Source organism: Dama dama, chromosome 12 (assembly GCF_033118175.1).
Source record: "Dama dama isolate Ldn47 chromosome 12, ASM3311817v1, whole genome shotgun sequence".
Classification (NCBI taxonomy): Eukaryota; Metazoa; Chordata; class Mammalia; order Artiodactyla; family Cervidae; genus Dama; species Dama dama.
Genome location: NC_083692.1, coordinates 72,072,004 through 72,096,021, shown reverse-complemented (window position 1 = coordinate 72,096,021; position 24,018 = coordinate 72,072,004). Strand labels below are relative to the sequence as shown.

The 24,018-nt window shown below is 39.5% G+C and overlaps 1 protein-coding gene across 5 annotated transcripts in view; it reads left to right on the top strand.

The window, feature by feature from the left end:
• FMN1 (formin 1) overlaps positions 1-24,018 on the top strand; it is a 441,751-nt gene that overhangs the window by 154,334 nt on the left and 263,399 nt on the right. For all 5 annotated transcript variants that reach the window (XR_009695151.1, XM_061157645.1, XM_061157643.1 and 2 more), the window contains one exon: positions 18,373-18,434. Coding sequence is in view for 4 of the 5 variants with exons in the window: in XM_061157645.1 (XP_061013628.1) it covers positions 18,373-18,434 (62 nt within the window). In the remaining variant the exon portion in view is untranslated. The remainder of the gene's footprint in view (positions 1-18,372; positions 18,435-24,018) is intronic.

The window sequence follows — 24,018 nt, the reverse complement described above, 5'->3', positions numbered from 1 at the left end:
GTTCTCCCTGAGTGCCAAGAGATCCTGAAGTAGGGTTGCCAGAAAAAATATAGAATGTCCCGTTAAATATGACTTTCAGATAAACAATAATTTTTTAGTGTTAAGTACCACATGTTGCCTGAGACACACTAATACTAAAAAATGATCTGCTGGTTATCTGAAGTTCACTTTTAACTGAGTTATCTTGAGTTTTTATTTTACTTTTTTTATGATTATATGTATGTGTATATAAATTTTAATTTATTTATTTGACTACATCATGTCTTGCTTGCAGCAGGAGGGATCTAGTTCCCCCACCAGGAGTCAAACCTCGGTCCCGTGCATTGGAGGTTTTTCTTAGATGTCTAATAGGTTTTCTCATCTTTGGTTTTAGAATTGAGAGAGACTTGAAAATAGATATATACATGAAAAATCAGTTCTTAAATTCTGACTGGTAGAAGCGATGCAAGTCAAGACTTTACACTTAACAGGCAATAAGCACAGTGGCGGGTGTAATGTGTTGTATTTTGGAGTACTTTTCCACCATGTGGGAGAAACAAGTGTCCTGTTGCCCTTAGAAATCTGGGCAGGTAGCCTGGCCTCCTGGGTACTTGTCTGGCCTGGTTTACTAGAAAATTCCACTCTCAGTCAAGTTAAAGCTGGCTGGCTTTCACCTGCCTCTCCAGGGACTGACCTTCATCTCCCCTTCTCCTGAGGTTCCTTTTGTTGGCTGTAAAGGACTCTGTCAGCTACAGGGTCCAGGGACAAGCTAAAGAGTGAAGAACTTCTCCCAGAGTTTTCAGTCAGATATCTAATGCTTGTATGTGCCCCATGAGGAATGTATTTTCACTCAGACTCTGTGTATGCTTTCTAATTTTTCTCACTGACTTTAAATGAAGTTTTATGTAGAAAAAGTATATGTGTGAGATTTTGAACACATTCATTATCTTTTGTGGAAGAGTCCTGCGTAATTTCAAACTACTAGGAAAATAGAGAAGTGGAATGAGCACTTACATACTAATCATCTGTACGCAAACATGTTGCCACAGTTTCTTCAGACTTGTGAAGCCAGGGCTGAGACCACTTTTATAACCCCTCTTAATCCAGTTTCTCTGCTTTTCTCCCCAGCCACTTTCTGGTTTGTGTGGGGGTCACCACCATTACAGGAAAGTCAGTTGTGAATGGCATCATCTGTATATTCCTATAGCATGGGTTTTCTAAACCGTGTATATATGGTATTGCCATATATACTTTGACAATCATATCACTGTAAATAATACCAGTATTGTCTTTTCCTTTCCAGTTTTCACATCTCATTTCTTACTGCATAGTCCCAGACCTTTAGTATACATAGGAAAACATGAGTGACTGTGGGTATTCTTAAGCTGGCTTCCTGAGGTTTTACTATGACATGTGAAGTTTGCTGAAAAATTCTTAATGTCCTGAATTTGACTTCCTTCTATTCTAACTTAGCTCAGAGTTTTTTTCTTTTTCTTTTTAAAATGGAGGGTGACTGTTGAGCTTTATCAGGACACTTTTTTGTTTCATTCTCTGTCATTTTGAGACTTTGAGATACAATGCCTTTTCTCCTTTAGTGTGTTAGTATGTTAGATATCACTGATAAGGTTTCAGATGATATATAATTCTTACATTCTTAGAATAAACCCTGCTTAGTTACATGGCTTATTTTCATATGTTGGCTAATTAGATTTGCTAATTTTAGTTTTACTTTTAGTCTATCCTCTTATTGATTTTAATTGTAGTATAGAAAGTGAACGTGGTCTGTATAATATTTAAATTTTTTGGAGCGATTTTCTCTCTGATTAATTTTAGAAAATACATCATGTGTCTGAAAAGGATGCTTGTTGTTTCTGTTGGATTCTGGGATATGGATAGTAAAGTTTGTTTCTTGTGCCAGTCACTTGTATTTTTATTTGCTTGATCTATAGTTTCTAATAGAAGGGTTCTGCTTATCTCCTATCATTTAATTTATTTTGTCAGTTTTTACTTTATGTATTTTAAGGCTAAGATGTTAGTGACATTCAAGATCATTACTATACCCAATGCCTTAGTTAAGAAGTAAAATATTAGAAATACATTTGTACCCTCCTGGGCACCTTCTACCTTCCCCTTATGTGAAATTGTTTATTAATCCCATGTACTTCTTTATACATAGGTATAAAATCCCTAAATATGTATAATATGATTGTGTGTTTTAATATTCTAAAAGTGACATCCCACTGTATTTTTTGGCAACTTTTTCTCTCAAAATTATAGTTGCTAAATTAATCTGTGTTGGTATGTATAGTTCCAGGTCATTCATTTTAATGTCTGTATAGTATCACTTGGGGTGAATATATTATTCAGTATTTATCTGTACTGCTGTGATGGAAATCTAAGTTTCTTCCTATTTTCCACTACTGGAAATGGGGTGTCCTCAAGTGTGCTATTACACATTTGTGTTCATGGTAAACACCCCACTTGGATTAAATTTTACAGTAGAATTTCTGGATTTATTAATGTGTATCTTTCAGCTTAATGTATGTCAAAATGAATTTTAAAATGATTGTAACAGTTAATACTTTCATCAATAGAATGCGAAATTGTTATTTCTCACCAGTAGTTAGTATTAGCAGTCTTTTTAATATTTTCATGTTTGTTAGATGTGAATTGACATCTCACTGTAGTTGTAGTTTGCTTCATCCTGAGGACAGGTTAGACTGTGTGTCTTTTTATATGTTCAGTTCAGTTCAGTTGCTCAGTCTTGTCCGACTCTGCGGCCTCATCTTCCATGAATGTACAGTCCATTTTTCTGTCGATTGCTTTTCTTTTTTCTTTCTACTTGTTTATTCTAGTACTTGTTTGTCCTGGATGCTCATCTTTTGTTGTTCATATTTTGCAAATGTCTTCCCCAGGAGCGCGGCATATCACTTTCTAGTGGCATCTTTTAGCATAAGTAATTTTGGTAATTTTAATGAAACTGAGTCTAAAACATGTTTTTCTTAAATAAAAAAAAAAGTCTTGCTTAAGAAATCTTTTCAAATTCCAATGTCATAAAGATATCCTAATGTTCTTCAAAGTATTTTTTCTGTTTCACTTTTCATATTTGGATTTTTTAAGCCACAGGGATTTATTCTTGTGTATGGTAGGAAATATAAATATTTTTCTTAAATTTGGATTTACAAATAGTCTAGGCTTCCATCACAAATTTCAAAACAGCCTCAGTTTTCACATTTAGTTTCCGTATGTGCATGTCTCTATTTACAGACTTTGTTTTCTGGTCTAACTTGTTATTTATGTATCAGAGTCAGAGTTTCTTAATTGTGATTCTTTCTGATCCTTTTTTGTTTCATGCTTCATTTTTAGTTATATAGTATTATCTTTTATTCACAAATTCTTCCTTGACAGTGCCAGAGTTTATTCCACTCTTAAACTTGTCAATTATTATATTTTACATTTCTGTTATTTCTTGTTTGTTTTTTAGTAGGTAAGTTGTGTTCAGCTCTTTTTGCAACCCCATGGACTGTAGCCCACCACGCTCCTCTATCCATTGCATTTCCCAGGCAAAAGAACACTAGAGTGGGTTGTCATTTCCTTCTCCAGGGGATATTCCCAACCCAGGGATCAAACCTACATCTCCTGCATAGGCAGGTGGATTCTTTACCACTGAGCCACTAGGGAATTCTTCTAAAGTTTGTAGTTACCTGTTGTTACTTCTTTTTATATATTCTTTTCTTAATATTGTTTATATTACTTTTCTCATTGCTGTTTATAATGGTTGTTATTCTTTCACCTTGGTAACAATTCTAAACACTGCTAAAATATTTTAAACATTTATGTTTAAAATTTGTATTAATGTAATTTTCTCTTCCAGTTGTTGATTTTGTTGCTTGTCTTGATATTTAGGTTTGGTTTGGTTTGGTTTGAAGTCTCATGGTATATGGGATGCTTTTTTTAAAAAGAGAAATTTTCCCTTCCCCTTGACACTTGTCTGTTTTACAGTTGGCTCACCTGGTCCTTACAAGACTCCCAGACCAGACACTGGTTTAACAATGGTGTTTTGGGATCCCCAGCCCAAGGTGTGGTTGGGACGTTGCAGCTCTAGTCACTCGGAACAGGGATGGATATACTTGAAATCTGGTCTCAATTCTTTTCTATAGCCTCCTGTTTAAGCCCCCAGGCAGCAGTTGACAGCAACTATTAATACTTCTGGATTCTCTTGACCATTTAGGAACACCACCCCTGTCCCTTTTTCTAAGCTGTAAGCCTAGCCCTGATTTCCTACCCCACAGAGGGCCCTGTTAGCCCACCTTCTCTGCAGTCACCGAACTCCAGGCCATCATGCCCGTCACTGGAACCTGAGCTCAGCCAGCCCAAGCTTCAGGCCCAAAGCACTGCTGTGCTGCTCTAGTCCATTTCGGTTTCTCCAAGGTGTTACCCTGTTCTAGTACTCACCAGTGACTCTTAACTTTCTTGCTTTTTATTTCAGATGTTGTTGTTACACAGGTTAAGTCTGTGCTTAGTCGCTCAGTCATGTCTGACTCTTTGTGTCCCCCAGAGACTGCAGACCGCTAGGCTCTGCTGTCCGTGGGGATTAAGGAGGGAACTAAAAAATGTGAGCCTTTGACAACTGAAGTCTATTGGGCCTCTCAACTTTTTGGAATTGTTGTTCAGTTGCTCAGTTGTATCCGACTGTTTGTAACCCCATGGACTGTGGCACACCAGGCTTTCCTATCCTTCACCATCTCCTGGAACTTGCTCAAACTCATGTTCATCAAGTCAGTGATGCCATCCAACCAACTTGTCCTCTGTTGTCCCCTTCTCCTCTTGCCTTCAGTCTTTCCCAGCATCAGGGTCTTTTCTAATGAGTCAGTTCTTCACATTAGGTAGCCAAAGTATTGGAGTTTCAGCTTCAGCATCAGTCCTTCCAATGAATATTCAGGACTGATTTCCTTTAGGATTGACTGGTTTGAGCTCCTTACAGTCCAAGGGACTCTCAAGAGTCTTCTCCAACACCACAGTTCAAAAGCATCAGTTCTTTGGTGCTCAGCCTTCTCTGTGATCCAGTTCTCACATCAATGCATGACTACTGGAAAAACCATGGCTTTGACTAGACAGACCTTTGTTGGCAAAGTAATATTTATCTGCTTTTCAATATGCTGTCTAGGTTTGTCATAGCTTTCTTCCAAGGAGCAAGCATCTTTTAATTTCATGGCTGCAATCACCATCTGCAGTGATGTTGGAGCCCAAGAAATGGAAGTCTGTTACTGTTTCCATTGTTTCCCCATCTATTTGCAATGAAGTGATGGGACCAGATGCCATGGTCTTCATTTTTTTAAGGTTGAGTTTTTTTTTTTTTTTTTTAAGGTTGAGTTTTAAGCCAGTATTTTCACTCTCCTCTTTCACTTTCATCAGGAGGCTTTTAAGTTCGTCTTTGCTTATTGCCATAAGGGTACTGTCATCAAGCACATCCGAGGTTGTTGATCTTTCTCCCATCAGTCTTGATTCTGGCTTGTGCTTCATCCAGTCCAGCATTTCCTATGATGTACTCTGCATATAAATTAACTAAGCAGGGTGACAATATACAGCCTTGATGTACTCCTTTCCCAATTTTGGACCAGTCCATTGTTCCATGTCCGAGTCTAGCTGTTGCTTCCTGACCTGCATACAGGTTTCTCAGGAGGCAGGTCAGGTGGTCTGGTATTCCCATCTGTTTTAGAATTTTCCAGTTTGTCGTGATGCACACAGTCACAGACTTTAGCGTAGTGAATGAAGGAGAAGTAGATTTTTTGGGGGAATTATCTTGCTTTTTCTATAATCCATCTGATGTTGACAATTTGATCTCTGGTTCCTCTGCTTTTTTTAAATCCAGCTTGAACATCTGAAAGTTCTCGGTTCACATACTGTTGAATCCTTGCTTGGAGACTTTGGATCATTACTTTACTAGCATGTGAAATGCCTCTTACTTGTTCTAATTTTTCTCATATAGGTACCATATCTGTACTAGTCCATCTTTTATAGCAAAGAAAAATGTTCATTTCACAGTTTTGACCCACCCTCATCGCCCCCATCCCCTGACCCCCACCAAATCTTTAAGGCATTATCTGTTAGCAGGTTTCAAGTTTCCATATGAAATATGACTGCCACCTAGTGGCACACATTGGGTACTTTCAGTTGAATCCTAAGTTTTAGACTCACAAGTTGCGAGACTGAATTTTTGTGTATGTGTGTGTGTCTTTTAAAACTACAGAGATAGAAAGGGGGAAATAAGGTTTGTGTTCCTGGAGTTCAAAAGAGCTTGATATCTCCATTTTAATAGAACAGAAAATAAGGGTAAGAGAAAAGGGCAAAGCGAAAAGGCAAATTTTTCAAGCATTTGCAACTGGAATTTGAACTGACTGTTTTCCCCACGGTAAGATGCCTGTGGTGCCTGGTACTGAATACCTACCTTGGGAACCCAGGTACTTATCAAAGAAACATAGCCATAAATTCACTGACCTTTGTACCTATTTTACATCATCACCCAAAGACATAGAGACTGAAGTTTTCTGAATTCATTTTTTGTGTATGAAAAAATAGAAATGTGTGTGTTCCTCCCCACCGTTTATCTTTCCAACCTGACCCCTCTTCTATGTTGGTTGGTAAGATTACATTCCAGTTACTTAAACCTTAAAAAGTGGTATGAGCCTCTAAACGGTAGACTTGGCTGGAAAACTAACGTACGTGTTCATCAGCTATTGCCGCAATAATGCTGTGTAACAGACCTTGCTGACATCCAGTCGTTTTCAATAATAAACATTTATTTGCATAGGTATAAAGGTCAAATGTGGTTCCGCTAAGCTAGTCTGGGCTCTCTCAGGCTGTGCATAGACTGGGCTTGGCTGGGGACTCTGGCAAGGGTTTAGGTCTGCACCAGCTCTCGCTCTCTGCGACCCAGGCTGAGTCAGTAGTGGCTGTGTAGGGTGCGTCTTTCTCTTGCGAAATAGCAGGAGTGCCGGAAGCAAGCCAAACTGTGTGCAAGCAAATACAAATACTCTTTACATCCTGTCAGTTCACATTCTGCTCACCAGAGCCTAGAGCCCTAGGAAGTATTCTGCATCCCAGGCAGAATGGGGAGGTGGAAGTGGGCGAATAATTGCTGAATGGTACTCTAGTTTTGCACACCTACGTTTCAAATAATTGAATGAAGTCAGATGAAGTCATTTAATAAAGTTTTAATGTATGAATACTGAAGTTATAAGTGCTAAAAGTTTCTTAGATGTTTCAAAGATGTACACCTTGAGAAGCTTTTTAAGACTGGAAGTGTGTACCATTTGTTTTCTTTTACCTAATGCTTAGTTCAGGCTGGGCTTATTGAGATACCAAACACATGGATGAAAGAGCTCCCGAGCAAACTGGTTTTTCTCCCATTTTTTAATATTGGCATTTGTATATTTCTGAGAGAGATTGGAAAATGGTAATTCTATGTTCATGGAATTTCTGTTGTCAAATCTTGTATTTTTCTGACATGGGAGCTAGGCGTCTCCCTTCTGTGTGTATATAGAGCAACATAATACATAGACCTATTGATTTACACGACTTCTACATGGCCTCTTTGTGGTGTCCCAAGGATGAAAGACCAGAAAAAACTGAGGACAGTCTTGGAATGCAGGGATAGATAAAACCAAGGAAGGTCTTAGAATGCAGGAACAGAGAAAAAACAGCCCCTTATCGTCCTTCTCTCCCCCTTGTTGTAACTATTAAAGAATTTCAGGTCCCCCTGAGCAGTATAACCTGTCTCCCCTTCTACTCCATATAGGGAGAAGGTTTCAGCCTTACTGTTCCCCCCTCCCAGTATACATGCCTCATCCAATCCGCAAATGACCCACAAGACCCCTATCCTGCTCCTTGAATCCTGGCTGTATAAATGGACCAAGGACCCCTGTTCAACGTCTGTTCTCCCTTGAGCTGGCCCGCATTCTAACAGCTTCTCCCACTCTAATAAACTTTATTTTCCTCTCATTCTGCCTCATGTCTGGAAATTCTTTGCCAACTCACGTGTGGACCATGACACTCTTCCTTTTGAAAGAGGCAGGATGGATCTCCAGCCTGAAATTTGGTTCAGATGCCAAGAGTGATGATTTTGTCTCTATCTCACACACACACGCATGCACAGACACACACGTATGGAAAGGTTTATCACTAGCATAATGAAACTTTGGGGGAGAGCAGGGCAGGGCCTCTCAAGCTGACTGAAAAATGCCTTGAGAGAGAAAGGGTAGGAGAGTGGCCTGGAGTTTTATGATATTCAGGGTTGGGTGCTGAGGATTCCTCTCATGGGCCACATCTTGTGTGTTCAAATTTCTTGCCAGTCGCAAAAACATTGTAACCAGAGTGCCAAGATACGGAGCACAGAGGAAGAGGCAGAGGTGAAGCTTAAAAACTGTCCCCAATTAAAGATTAGAAAATGAAGTTAGACTCTTCATTATACTTTTCCCACCACATGTGTGATTGTTGATGGCTCACTGATGGAAGGTGTTGCATTGACATTGTGGTGTTGTATGGACTGGCTGGCAACCGCAGAATTTGATTTCACCCAACTTTGTTCTCTTGACGTCTACTATTTCTGACGATTACAGGCAGCCATCCCCGCTCCATATGGTATCGTTTGTGCGGAGTGCATTGTGGATGGGTGTCTGGTGAGAAATGAACGTGGAGGATCTACTGTGCTCCCAGACCGGATAGCACACTTTGCTTATTAAACATGAGAACTCAAATTTGACTTTACTTTTATATTAGAGCTAATGATCTGTGACTTTACCTTCCATGACCAGTACTGTTTTCATTCATATTAAGAGATAGTTGGAGGAAGTTCCTGCATTTGTTCATGGATGAGTTTGAATGTTTATTAATCTGTCAATAACTAGCATGTTTCCCCAACACGTCATCTATCATGTGCCGGTGTTAGCGACCAGGGTTCTTGACCTCCTTAAATCAGTAGAATTTGATCAGAAGCCAGACGAGAAATTCAGGCGAGTCTGGGCTGGGACACGTGCTACAACACGAGGGAGTGAGAACAAGTAGCGTGTTGCCTTGCTCTGTCTCCGAGGGGTGGTGAGCTGGTATCTTACATAGGGTGAGGGTAGGGGTGGCTTGGTGGTCAGGCTGCAGGAGCGGCTCGAGTGGCCTGCCCACTGCCTGGTGGTTCATATTTTGTGCGGGCTACATGTACAGTATCCCACTTTTATTTCTGTTTCAAAGTGGCAATTGGGTTTTTGGTCTTTTTGTATCTTGTTCATAATTTGCCCCAACTGGGCATGTACACAGTTGTTTTTAGTCCCTTGTAGTTTGTTTGTATTCTGTTGCTTAAGGAGATGTTTGTCCAGGTATAAGCACGGTAGCCCATCTTCCCAGATGGCTCGGTGGTAAAGAACCCGCCTGACATTGCAGGAATTGCAGGAGACTGGGGTTCAGTTCCTGGCTTGGAAAGACCCCCTGGAGGAGGAAATGGCAGCTCATGCCAGTATTCTTGCTGGGATAATCCCATGGACAGAGAAGCCAGGTGGGCTACTGTCCATGGGGTCTCAAAGAGTTGGACATGATTGAGCGAGTGAGGATGTATGCACTCGAGCACTGCACCCAAGGGGTCCCAAGTCCCAGCCTCTCCCCAGCTCTTTGATTTGGAGTATATCCTTAGATTACTTTTATTATTTTTTAATTTCTTCTTTAAACCAATTGATTTTTTGTTTCCTTTTAGCTTAAATAAAATTAACTTTATCTTGAAGCAATGATTCTCAAACTTTAGCATGCCTTATTACTTGGGGAGCTTGTTCAAGTGTTCTCTCAGTTTCTTAATCAGTAGGCCTAGGATAGGCCTAAGAATGATGATTTCTAAGAAGTTGCTTTCTAATTATGGTGCTGGAGAAGACTCTTGAGAGTCCCTTGGACTGTAAGGAAATCAAACAATCAATCCTAAAGGAAATTATTCCAGAATATTCATTGGAAGGACTGTTGCTGAAGCTTCGACACTTTGGCCACCCAATGCAAAGAGCCAACTCATTGGAAAATACCCTTGGGAAAGATTGAGGGCAGGAGAAGAGGGCACAGAGGATGAGATGGTTGGATGGCATCACTGACTCAACGGACATGAGTTTGAGCTAACTTTGGGGGACAGTGAAGGCCAGGGAAGCCAGGCATGCTGCAGTCCATGGGGATTGCTAAGAGCCAGACACGACTTAATGACTGAACAAGAAGTTCCAGGTGACACTGATGCTGTGGGTCCAGGGACTAAACTGACAGTGTCTTCTAACAGTGTCTTAGAGCAGTAAGACTCATAATAGCATGGGTTTTATGTGCTAGCTTGACTTTTTTCTAAAGCACATAAAATAAGTATTCAGCTATTAAAATAAAGTCCAGCTGTCTGTTACTGAAAATATGACCTCACTGGTGTGTTTGCAAAGCCTTGGAACCCTGAATAGTCTCCAAATATAATTCAGAGGAAGCATCCTTTCCTGTTAAAACTGAAGATACGTACTTGAACATGTTTCTGAACGATATAAGACAATGGGTAGAGCCACTGTGAGATGCACACAGTGCACCCATTGGAGTCTGTGGGCAGAAATAGAGCTGTGTTTTTCGTCTTGGGGGGAAATCAGAAAGTCTCTAATTCCCCAGCTGTGTGCATAATCTAGTTCTGTCAGTGTCGTGTGCGTATGTTGGGGAGGGGCTGAGATATATTGGATGTGTGTGTACAGAGAGTATAAATGAAAACCAGATTTGACCACAAACTGGTGACTACAGGCTGGGACGTCCCCAAGGAGAAGATGAACAGATCAGTCATATAACTTGATGGAACCAACCATTATAACACATCACACTATTCATGTTGACTCCACACCCATCAAACCTCACTGTGATTAAAAAGACCCCTGCCTCTTTTAACAGAGAAGGCAATGGCGCCCCACTCCAGTACTCTTGCCTGGAAAATCCCATGGATGGAGGAGCCTGGTGGGCTGCCATCTACGGGGTTGCACAGTGTCGGACACAAATGAAGCGACTTAGCAGCAGCAGCAGCCTCTTTTAAAGAGTTAGGGAAAAATTGTCCCAATTTTACAAGTGATTCTTGAAATTGGATAATGTGAACAATCTTTTAAGTTCTCAGGCATTTGGAATTTTGTTCATACCTGATGCTTACCCAACCATAAGAACAACAGTAACTCACAAATAAACAAAATAAGCAAACAAAACTCTGTTAAGGAAATAAGACGGGTTCTTTGGGCTTGAAGGGCATCACTGGTACTGACTAGCATGTGGTCTAAGGGTAGTTGTTCAACCATTCACCTCAGTCTCTCCATTTGTAAAATAGGTATTGATATGATAAGATCTACCTTCTAAGTATGATGTGAGGATGGCATGAATTAACCTATGTAAAGTGCTTAGAACAGTTCTTGAGAAATAGCACTCAGTAATGTCACCTGTACTTGTGTATAATGTATGTGATTAAGAGAAACTCATTCAGTCAGTGATAAACTGTAGTAGTGGTTACCACCCCCATGTTAGAGAGGTCATCTTTAATTTTCTTCTTGGTGAGTTGAAGAATACACCCCTATGATGGTACCTGCAGAAAGTACATTTTGTTGTTGGGAACTGATCAAAAAGAAAGGTCTGTATGGTAAAAGGGGTTGCTACCAATTAGACCAAGTACTTGACTACAAAAAGCTCTATTTTTATGGAAGGAAGTTCTTACTTCCTCCCAAAATGTTGAATCCTGCAAGTCAGGATCCATTTTTCTGTCTTTCCATATCATGTATTATTTCCCTAAAAGACATTATTCAAACTGCTTCTTTTGTGGGCTAGATTATTTAAATCCATTTGTTAATTTCCATTGAGGCTAATGAGGCTTCAGAGAAGTCTACCGTTTTCAAGTCCTGAGAGTTAGAACCTCTGTTCCTCTTTTTCACACATAGAGTCCCAAAGCTACTGAATTTCAGGGTCAAGTTCTCTCTTTTTTTTTTATTTTATTTTATTTATTTATTTTTTTAAATTATTTTATTTATTTTTTTTTTCCCAGTGGGTTTTGTCATACATTGATATGAATCAGCCATGGATTTACATGTATTCCCAATCCCGATCCCCCCTCCCACCTCCCTCTCCACCCGATTCCTCTGGGTCTTCCCAGTGCACCAGGCCGGAGCACTTGTCTCGTGCATCCCACCTGGGCTGGTGATCTGTTTCACCATAGATAGTATACATGCTGTTCTTTTGAAATATCCCACCCTCACATTCTCCCACAAAGTTCAAAAGTCTGTTCTGTATTTCTGTGTCTCTTTTTCTGTTCTGCATATAGGGTTATCGTTATCACCTTTCTAAATTCCATATACATGTGTCAGTATGCTGTAATGTTCTTTATCTTTCTGGCTTACTTCACTCTGTATAAGGGGCTCCAGCTTCATCCATCTCATTAGGACTGGTTCAAATGAATTCTTTTTAATGGCTGAGTAATATTCCATGGTGTATATGTACCACAGCTTCCTTATCCATTCATCTGCTGATGGGCATCTAGGTTGCTTCCATGTCCTGGCTATTATAAACAGTGCTGCGATGAACATTGGGGTGCATGTGTCTCTTTCAGATCTGGTTTCCTCAGTGTGTATGCCCAGAAGTGGGATTGTTAACAAAAACATCCTTTGTGTTGAACAGAGACCACTGCCTCCCCGTCGTCACCCCCAAGAGACAGGGAAGATTTGCCTTGGTCTTCTCCAAGGTATTTGCAAACCCAAAAACTGTGGAGGGAGGGGCCTGCCACCAACAGGACACAGCTGAAAACCACCAACCATGATTCATTATTCTGTAACCTTTATACTCTTACCGTTCTCTTATAAGCCCTCAAAGGGAGTATTCCACCAGCGAGGCTGTTAACTTCCTCCTCCTGCGCGCTGCCCGATTATTGTATTTTATCATCTTTGTCACGAATGGGGATGTGTTTTCTTGCCACCTGTCACACTGGGACTGTTGGTACAAAACTGTTGTTTGAAGAGGAGATGAATCAAGATTTAGTGGGTGTTAGCTTTGCAGTGATCTTCATCATTCTGTTGATTAGTCAGAACTATATGTCACGCCCTTCCAGGTACAGTTTACAAAAAAAAAGAATCATTTCAAAATATATTCTACATGGTTTCTCTTTAGGATGTAAATGGACATTATTCCCAAGGGGCATCAGTGTTGAAAGAAGGTTGGTTTGGCTAAGCTTCCTTTGCCTACTTTGTGGAGACTTGGAATTGATTCAGGTTTAAATGTTGATCATCACTTTGGTTAGGGCTCAACACTTATACAAGACTCACACTTACTAAATTGTTCTTATTTGATCCACCTAGAAGACTCTTTTAGGGGCTTCCCAGGTGGTTCAGAGGTAATGAGTCTGCCTGCCAATGCAGGAGACATGGGCTCGATCCCTGGGTCTGGAAGATCCCCTGGAGAAGGAAATGGCAACCCTCTCCAGTATTCTTGCCTGGGAAATCCCATGGAGAGTGGAGCCTGGCCAACTACAGTCCATGGGGTCACAAAGAATTGGACATGACTTAGCGACCCAACAACTAGAGACTCTCTTACACCTATATGATATTCTTTTTATGACATGGTGGTGTTGCTCGGTCACTCAGTCATGTCCAGCTCTTGGCTTCCCCATGGACAGCAGTATGCCAGGCTCCCTGTCCTTCACCATCTCCTGGAGCTTGCTCAAACTCATGTCCATTGAGTCAGTGATGTCATCCAATCATTTCATCCTTGTTCGTCCTCTTCTCCTCCCGCCTTCAGTCTTTCCCAGCATCAGGGTCTTTTCTAATGAGTGAGCTCGTCACATCAGGTGGCCAAAGTATTGGATCTTCAGCATCAGTTCTTCCAATGAATATTCAGGATTGATTTCCTTTAGAATTGACTGGTTTGATCTCCTTGCAGTCCAGGAGACTCTCAAGAGTCTTCTTCAACACCACAGTTCAAAAGATCAATTCTTTAGCACTCAGCCTTCTTTATGATCCAACTCTCACATCCATACATGACTACTGGAAAAACCATAGCTTTGGCTAGATGGACCTTTGTAGGCAAAGTGATGTCTCTGCTTTTTAATATTCTTTATATGACACGTGAAGAAGCTAATATATATATATATATATATATATATATATATATATATAACCTTAGCAATCTTTTTCTTATACTTTAATGCTGGGTATGCATAAAGAAAATGATATAAAAGACATAGAAGCTAGTGCTAGTGCTAAGTCACTTGTCTTGTCAGACTCTTTGTGAGTCTATGGACCATAGTCTGCCAGGCTCCTCTGTCAATGGAATTCTCCAGGCAAGAATACTGGAGTGAGTTGCCATTTCCTTCTTCAGGGCATCTTCTCAACCCAGGGACTGAACCTGCATCTTAACATCTCCTGCATTGGCAGGTGATTTCTTTACCACTAAAGCCACCTGGGAATCCCCATGGAGGCTAAAGAAGAGATTTTTCATTGAAAGGCCTTCTTCCCTCATAACCCATCTCAGCTCCTCTTCTCCTGGATGGCACCATTTTCCTGATTTTGTTAATAATGTTTGCTTTTCTTATATAGTCTTTCATTTGTGAACCTAGATATAGAATTTGGGGATAAGGTGGTATGGATATCTTCAACTTTATTAGAAAGTGTTGAGCATTTTCCATAGTGATTGTACAGATTTGCATTCCTACCACAAGGGCTTGAGGGTTTCCATTGCCCCACATCTTCACCAGCAGTCAGTTCTGTCTAACTTTCTTCCTGATTGCTAAATGAGAATAGGCACATATAATGTATCTGTTACTTGCGTGTCCTCTTTCAGAGTGCCTATTGACACATTTAGCTATTTTTCATTTTCTGTAGTTTTTTAAGGAACTATTCATACATATATTTATGCTAAATCTTTGATTATGGGTTCCAATTGTATTCTCCTACTCTATGGCTTGTCTTTTCTCTCGCTTTATAGTATATTGATGAAAAGTTCTTAACTTTAATATAGTTGAATTTGTTACTTTTATCCTTTAATGCTTTTTTGCATCTTAAGTTCTTTCCTATCCTGAAGTTATAAAAATATTGCTGTATGTTGCTTATAAGATACTTAGTTTTCTACAGTGTAGCTCTTTATCAATTTGGAATGACTATTCCATGGTATAAAGTTGGGATCCAGCTTCATGTTTTTTTCATGTGACTATCCACTTTTCCCAACCAGTAATTATTGAAAAGACTGCTCTTTATTGTAAAGAAAGATCATTTGTGCTGCTTCTGTCATACCAAGTAACCGTAAGTTTATGTTGTATTTCTAGTCTCCTAGTCTATTAGTTCCTCTTTTAGTACCATACCACCATAATTGGGTTGTGATAGGAAAAAGTAATTCTTGTTACATAGTAAGGCATGTTGTCTTACCTTTATATTTTTGTGAAGTTTTTTGGCTTTTTGCATGTTCATGCTTCAATATACATTTCAGAATGAGCTCCTTAAGTTTGAACAAAACAAAAACCCTGAGAAATGTTGAATGGGATTGCATTGAATTGTTAGACCAATTTGGGAAGATCCATCTTTACACTATGGAGTCATCCAAAACATGACTTGCTTACTTTCTATGTCTTTCTGGATAATATATTTAAATACAGTGTTTCTATTTTCTCATATGAAGTCTTGCATTTTTTGGTTAGGTTCTTTTTAAGTACTTTATATTTTTAGAGGTACTTGTAAATATCAAGTTTTTTTCTTTAAACTGTTGGTGATATCAAGATTTTTGTATTCTGATTTTACATCCATCAGTTCTACTAAACTCATGTATTAATTCTAATATTTTACCTGTAGAATCTTTTGGATTTTTCTAAATGTACTATAATAGTGAATAATGAGTTTATGTTTCCCTTTAATATATGTATATGTGTGTGTATGTGTGTGTGTGTGTGCATGTGTGTTTTTCTTTTTTCTTGTCCTACTGCTTCTGCTGGTACCCTTAGGAAAACAATGAATAGAAGTGGTGGTAACAAGTATTCTTGTGTTACAGTGAATCTCCTAGGGAAAGCATTTGGAAGTTAAATATTTGTAAGCTTTAAAGAATTTTAATGTACTATAGAGTTAACTTTTTTTTGTATAAGAATTCTGATTCTGAGTTTTTAACCTGATGTGTAGATTCATGTAACCACCACCATAATCACGATCGAGAATAGTCACCCTCAAAATTCCTTTGTATGCTGCTCCATTGTAGTCAAATATTCCCCTATGTCTAACTTGTGGCCACTGCTGCTCTGATCTGTTCTTCATCTGTGTGGTTTTGCCTTTTCCAGAATGTTATATGAAATTAAACAACAGTTAACCTCTGAGGCTGACTTCCTTCACTCTGCATAATGCCTTTGATATTTGTCTTTGTTGATGTGTTGTTATTATTATTGAGTAGTATTGAATTCTATGGACATGCCACAGCTTATGTATACATTAACCAGATGAATTATGCACATTTTTTAGTTATGCAACTTATTTTGCTTCTTTGGATAATGGGGATAATGCACCTACATCATAGGGTTATTGTGGAGATGAAATAAGTTAATCGCTATGACATACTTAGATAATTCCTGATATATAGTACATGCTGAATAAATACAATCCATCATTATTGTCCACAATATTAATAAAGATTTTGAAGTAGAAAAGAACTTGAGAAGTTCAAGGAATAGGAAGAGAGCCAGCGTGCCTGGCATGTAATGAGAGGGGAAGGTGGCATGTAGAAGGTATGTAGGAGCAGGGTCAGACCTGATGGGCTACAGCGTGGAGTTTTTATTTTAGTCCAAATACAGTGGACAGCACAGGGATGAGATGTGATCTGGTTTGTGACTTGAGTAGATCATTTAGGCTGTGGTGAGGAGAATGAGTTATAGCGGTGGTGGGAGTGAAAGCAGATTACCATGGTAGTCAGAGAAAAGATGGTGGGGGCTTAGACCATAGTCGTACTCATGGGGTTGGTGAGAAGTGGTTTGATGGAAGGTGGGGTTTGGAGGTAGAACCCACAGAACTTGCCGAGGGATCGTAGTTCAGTGGAACACATTCCCCATCAGAGCAGTGGTGTGGCTAGTGGCTAGTCTTAATTATCAACAGCAACGCTGTTTTCTCTTACGGCTTTGCTGAAGACTTTCCTCATCCATTAAAAAAAAATATATTGGAATATAGTTGATTTACAATGTTGTTAGTTTCTGCTGTACACCAAAGTGAATCAGTTATACATATGCACATATATCGACTCTGTTTTAGATTCTTTTCCCTTACCAGTCATTACAGAGTATTGAGAAGAGTTCCCTGTACTATACAGTAGGTTCTTATTAGTTACAGTAGGTTCTTATTAGTAGTTATAGTACGGGTTGCCTGTACTATACAGTAGGTTCCTATTTTATGTATAGTAGTGTGTCATCTACTTTTGAATTGAAACTTAAACTTTCTTGCTTGATTTCTGGGATCCGCCTGAAGAGATAGCCTGCCTTTTCATACACTTTTAAATGACATCTGATTTCTTTCTTATAGTCACAGTCCCAAACACATCTGTAAAAAAATAAAAACGGAAACTTATCCCACAACAGTGTTTTCTCTGAGTGGTTCTCTACAGCCTGTGTAGTGCTGTGACCCCTCATTCTAAGTCGTCCTGCTGGAAGGAAATTTGATTCGTCAGTGGGATGGTAGTTTTAGTGGTTGGCAGGAGTTCCTGTGTACACTTGGGACTGACTGTTGGAATAAACATTATTAGACTCAGACTAAAATTGGACCAGAAATTTATTTTCATCCTCCTTTCAACCTCAACTCACCCTTGAGTCTCTCATCCACATGACAAATGGTCTTGACTTTTTGAAGTGATCTTAAAGATTAAAGTCAGCCCTGGGTGCTGGCTTATTAGTCTTGCATTCAAATGGAGGTTTTTTTTTTTTTTTTTGGAAACAGTTAAAAATAGAGTTCTCTGATCTCACATGAAGACATTTTCTTTTATTTCCTGTGTGTCTCCTCTTAACATGACTATATTTGTTCTCTGTGGGTCTTTAGCTTCCAACTCCTTCTTAAGACAAACACCTGATCAGTCTTTATCTGGAACACTCATTATGTCCTTTTTAAAAAAAAAAACAACAACAAAAAACTCTATCCTATCTGCTTAATTTCAGACATTTCATATTTCAGGATTTGCTAAATTGGGGGGTAAATCTCCCTTCTAGATTGAGTTTCTAGTTGCATTTTGCCCTAGTTTTTATCATCTCTTGTCAGGTTAATGTCAAACTATGGTATTTATTTACTCAGTTGGCTGGTAGGAGGGCTTATGGAGTCTTAGAGCTACTCATTAGAATTCTGTGCATAATTTTGTGCTTCTTTGTAATTTACTTCTTTTGTGTTCTTACAGAATACCAAGCTGCTATTTTACACTTGAAGAGGGAGCACAAAGAAGAAATTGAAAACCTACAGGTATATTTCTTTGATTCTACTGAACTGGTTATTTGAGACTGATGCTTGGTTTTCTCATGTGTTGAAGTAAATACTCCGCTTTTTTGACACATTTACCAAGACAGCATCTCCACTTTGTACCTGCCACCAAGTCTTGAGTTTATACTGGGGTTGAAAGTCTTGAACACCATTTTTAGTAGCATTAAATTCCTATTTTAAAAAAAATACCACAGATGCATTTGGGGAAAGATTTGATGGGAGAAAATGATGGTTTTATTTGGAATGCAGGGAAGAAGATGGAGTATTTAGACTTTTACTGTTTCTAAGAAAGCTCTGAAATATTGTTTCCTATGCACATTTGCACATTGCAAGTTATTTTGTTTGGCGTCCTCCCAGCATTGTGTTCACTTCTGTGTGTTGCTGAGCACATGTCTGCAATGTGATGTCAGGCAGATTAAGGCAGTTAAGGAAGTGGTCCTAGTAGGAGGAAGAATTGTGCTGAATCAGCCATTCCATATCCCCAGAGAGCGCTTGGATGCTGCTGACTTGATCTCCTTTGTGAAGTCCAGAAAGTCTGAAGGATCATTTCCTTTGTCCCACTAATTATCATTCCCTTATGTTTGGTATTTACTTGCTGGGCCTGTAACAGGAAGTTTCACAGTCATAATCTTACATAACTAAATATTGAATCAGGCACTGATTCCAGTTTACTGATAACTGGGGTTGACCCCATATCTCAGGAGAGAACATTAGCGAAATTGAAATCAAACTTGGTAGTTGTATAGTGCTAAGTCATTACATGCTAAGTCAGTGAGTTTGTGGATCAAATATTCTTCTTTCCATAGGTGATAATATACTTTTTTGAATAACTGAGAAATAACTGAGATTGTATATTTGATTTTATATGAAACTACTGCAGGTAGCAAAAAAGATCATCAAATAAGTCATGTCTGTGTTAGTCACTCAGTCGTGTCTGACTCTTTGCAACCCCGTGGACTGTAGCCCGCCAGGCTCCCCTGTCCATGGAATTTTCCAGGCAAGAACACTGGAGTGGATTTGCCATTTCCTACTCCAGGGGATCTTCCCAACCCAGGGATCAAACCTGGGTCTTCTGAATTGCAGACAGATTCTTTACGGTCTGAGCTACCAGGGCAGCCTTATGGGGTATGAATTCAGGCCACCCCTGAACAGCTTGGTTTAAATTGTTTGGGGCAGGGAATAAGTCCATTTCACAAAGAAACAAAAAAGTGGAAAAGTACCTCTGACTCCTAGGGGACAAAGCGGGGCAAGGGAGGGGAGCGATTATCTCCTTTGTTGCAAAATGCTCTACAGAGACCTTGCTTTTCCCCTTTGTTCTGATGTGTAGAAGATTGCCAGCTGTCTCAGAGAAGCTGGAGTGGGAATTAATTAAAGAAGCAGATTGCTGAAGAGGGTGGTACAGAAGTGAGTCCCTGAGCAGAAGGATTCTATAACAGCTCAGCCATAAGAATTAACACAACCTTCCCCAAGTTCTAGATCAGCCCTGGGAGCACTTTGACAGCTAATAATACTCACAGGGACCACAGGTACTTGCAGTCTTGGGGCTCTTCCTTTGTGCCAGGCATTTTTCTAGGCATGTTACATATATTATTTCATGTCTTTTCATCTCCCTCCACAAAAAAGTCTCATGATCTTTCATCTCAAACCAGGAGAAGTTTTGAGAAGGGAAAGGATGAAGAAGTGAAAAGGAAAAAAAAAAAAGTATATTGTTATCATGATCTCCATTTAAAATGAAGGTTAGACCAAGGTATGACTGACAATAGTAAACATTAAAAAATGTTCCTAGTTATACTTTAAGCTTTCTTTAAGTATACCTGAAATAATTGTCTGTTCTTTTAATGCTATTGATAAACTTAAAAATATGTCCCATATTTTTTTTTCAATTTATTTTTGATTGAAGGAAATTGCTTTACAATATTGTGTTGGTTTCTGCCATTCATCAACATGAATCAGCGATAGGTACATGTTTCCCCTCCCTCGGGAACCTCCCTCCCCATCCCGCCCTTCTAGGCCGTCACAGAGCCCTAGTTTGAGTTCCCTGAATCATAGCAAATTCCCTCTGGCTATCTCTTTTATACATGGTAGTGTATATGCAAACTGGCAACCCTTACTCTTCTTCTGACCTAGAGAAGTGTCTTGTTGGCAAATAGAACATTTTAAAGATTGAATTAGAAATAGTTTAAAGTAGGGAGAGATTTCTAGATGCGTCTAAAAAAACAGGTGGAAAAACTGGTAATGGTGCGCTTGTTTTCCTGTATGACTTTAACCTGCTGGGGTTGAGGAGCAGACGTCACTTCAACTAGGACAGGTGGTCTCCAGTTTGCCGCTGTCCCCACTCTGGGCCATTTCCCCTGCCTGGTTCCTTTAGCCCCTGGGAGATGCAGAAAATAACTAGATGCATAGCAGCACAGACCAAGTCAGAAAAGATGTAAGTTCATAAATCTATAACCCCATTTGGCTGTACTTGTGGGCACTTGCTGAGCTTCATCCCCACCTGTTTTATTCCATTAAGTGACAAAGTCACGTCTGTTGTCACAGGACTGGTGGAAGACAATTGGTGAGCAGCTCTTTTGTTGCTCATTTCTTTATATGGATTTCAACTGGCAGCCTTCCCTGCCTGCCAGATTTTCTTTCTCTGCTTACAGGTCACAGAGAAGTCAGATTTGTTTCAGGACCTCTTCAAAACACCTTTCTAGAGTAAGAAAGAGTCCGTGCTTCAGTAAATAGCGAAAGTGATTCATTCTGTCACCATATATAAGAATTGATATGTGTCATATTTAGTTTTTTGAGACTGTTTTCATAGACTTTAGAAAAAAAAAAAATGGCCTGACTCAACAAATGGAGAACCTGATGTCAGCTTGTTATTCTGTCTTTGACTGTAATTTCGTAGGAAGTCATTTAATTGTTAAATTCCCCCACCTACAAAATGGAATCCTTTTTGATTGGAAGTTGGAACTTTTAGCCAGTCTCAAGGTTTATGAAAGTGGGGAGTTTTTATCTCAGACATGCTCTGTAGCCCACATTTGTGGAAGGCTATGCAGGAGAAGGCAATGGCACCCCACTCCAGTACTCTTGCCTGGAAAATCCCATGGACAGAGGAGCCTGGTGGGCTGTAGTCCATGGGGTCTCTAAGAGTTGGACATGACTGAGTGACTTCACTTTCACTTTTCACTTTCATGCATTGGAGAAGGAAATGGCAACTCACTCCAGTATTCTTGACTGGAGAATCCCAGGGATGGGGGAGCCTGGTGGGCTGCCGTCTATGGGGTCACATAGTGTCGGACACGGCTGAAGCAACTTAGCAGCAGCAGCATGCTGTAGAAGGGGCTTGGTCCTGGGACTGGCTTTTCAAAATGTGTAGCAACTCAGATACATATCCTCCCTGTAATTCAAAAGCAAGAAGTTCTTGATGATTTGAATGAATTCATTTCCAAATTCTATCAATTTATATATACGTTTTACTCAAAGCCCTTGACTGACTTTTCTGTGCAAATCTCCAGTAGGAGAGTTGTGGCAGGTCCAACATTTTCCATGGCTTAGCTATCTCATTTATACTAAAACCAGCAAAATTCTTAAATTTTGTTCAAGTATGCCCTTTATTTAGCAAACTTTGCCCTATGAGTATTTGATCGCTTCATGATATTCAGCATCATCTAGTTCATTTTTCAGTTCTGAGTAAGTCTGTGTTACTGATTTTATTTTTCAAAGAGTGGCACCTTTACAGATATTTGAGAAAATTTTGCCTGTGGTAGCCATTGCACAACAAGTTCATGGTTTATGTAGAAACATAGTTCACACCTGCCCTTTCAAGGCATGTGATAAAGCTAATTCCCCCATGGTGTAAATAAAGATTTTTTTCCCTTTGGAATTGTCTAGGAGCACGGTTTGAAAATCACCATCACAGCTCTTGTACAAAATCTTATATAGTTGGTTTTTGTCTTATTGTAGCCAGGATTCAGTTCAGCTCCTTGCACTGTGACATTAGGAAATTAATCAACTTCTTTGGCATTTAGTTTTCTCAGTTTCAGCATTTGTTCAATAATAATCATATTGATGCCCAAATAGCAAATATTGGAGAAGATGTGGAGAAAATGGAACCCTCCTACACTGTTGGTAGGAATGTAAATTGGTGCAGCTACTATGGAGAACAATATGGAGGTTTCTCAAAAAACTACAATAGATCTACACTGAGATGTAGACAGCACTTCCACTCCTGGGTGTATATCTGAAAAAAACAAACAATTTGAAAGCTACGTGCACCTCAGTGTTCACAGCAGCATTGTTTACAATTATCAAGATATGGATGGACCCTAACTGTCCATCAACAGATAAATGGATCCAAATATAAATAAGCTACAAGGATTTATAGTACAGCGCAAGGAACATAGCCAGTATTTTACGATAACTCTAAATGGAATATAACTTTTTAAAATTGTGAATCTATAACATAAAATATTGTACATCAACTGTAGCTCAGTTTTTAAAAATGTAGTAATTTTGATGACGCCTCTGTTCTAGGATTGTTCAATATGACATATACCCGATTATGAACACTTGTTCAGTAAATACCATTTCTCGTTCCTTTTGCTCTGCTCAGGTCTCCTTGTAATTAGGCAGCTTGAGTTTAGAGCAGTCCTCAGGCCCTTTTGGTTGAGGACTTCTTTGGGACTTTGACTTATTCTTTCCATGGTCTTCCAGCTATCCACTAACCTCTGTGCTCTATATCAGGGGGTCTAAACCAGGCTTTCGCAGGGGTCATTATGCTGAACAGTGAGCCTCCGAAATGCTCCTTGACAAAAATATTTCATAGTCTAATAAGTTTGAGAAAGATCTTGTTCCCCTGTTAGAGCTTTACCGTGAATAGAGAAGAGCAGAGGGAGGGAGGGAAGAAGGGAGGGCTGTATAGCTTGTTTCTCACATAATTCTTTTCTTCCTCCTAGTAATCGATGTTTCTGAATACTGCTCTGTGTTGATCTGTATAATCTTAACTCAGTGTACAATCTTCTTTCTCAGTCTTGAGTTCTTTGGGTGATTTTATTACCCTTTTCGTGCCACCAAGGTCCTGCTTATTAATCCGATTGTAGGTACCTGCGGGGAGCAATTTTTTTTCTCTGTTTTTGAAAGTACCTAGTAAAGTTCTTGGCACGTAGATGATGCACAAGTATTTTTTAAAATAACAACCTATGATTGAAAAACAAGTAGCCACTAAAATGTAATCAAATCCCCACTGTGTGCCAACCTTTGTTCTATGCATTTGGTACTAGTATTAGAGTAAATGTAGAAATATGATCAAAGATTTGTCCCCATTTTCAGATTTTAAAACCTGAGGCTTTCAGAGACTCTGAATTGTCAGAAATCCTAGACCAGTATGTGTGTGTGTGCTGGGTCCTTAGTCATGTCCAATTCTTTGCAACCCAGTGGACTGTAGCCCACTAGGCTCCTCTATCCATGGGATTATCCGAGCAGGAATACTGGAGTAGGTTGCCAGGGAACCTGAATTTGAATCTGTCTAGATCTGTCTGACTTTGAAGCCAAGGTCTTTCTATTAATCAATGCAACATTAGTG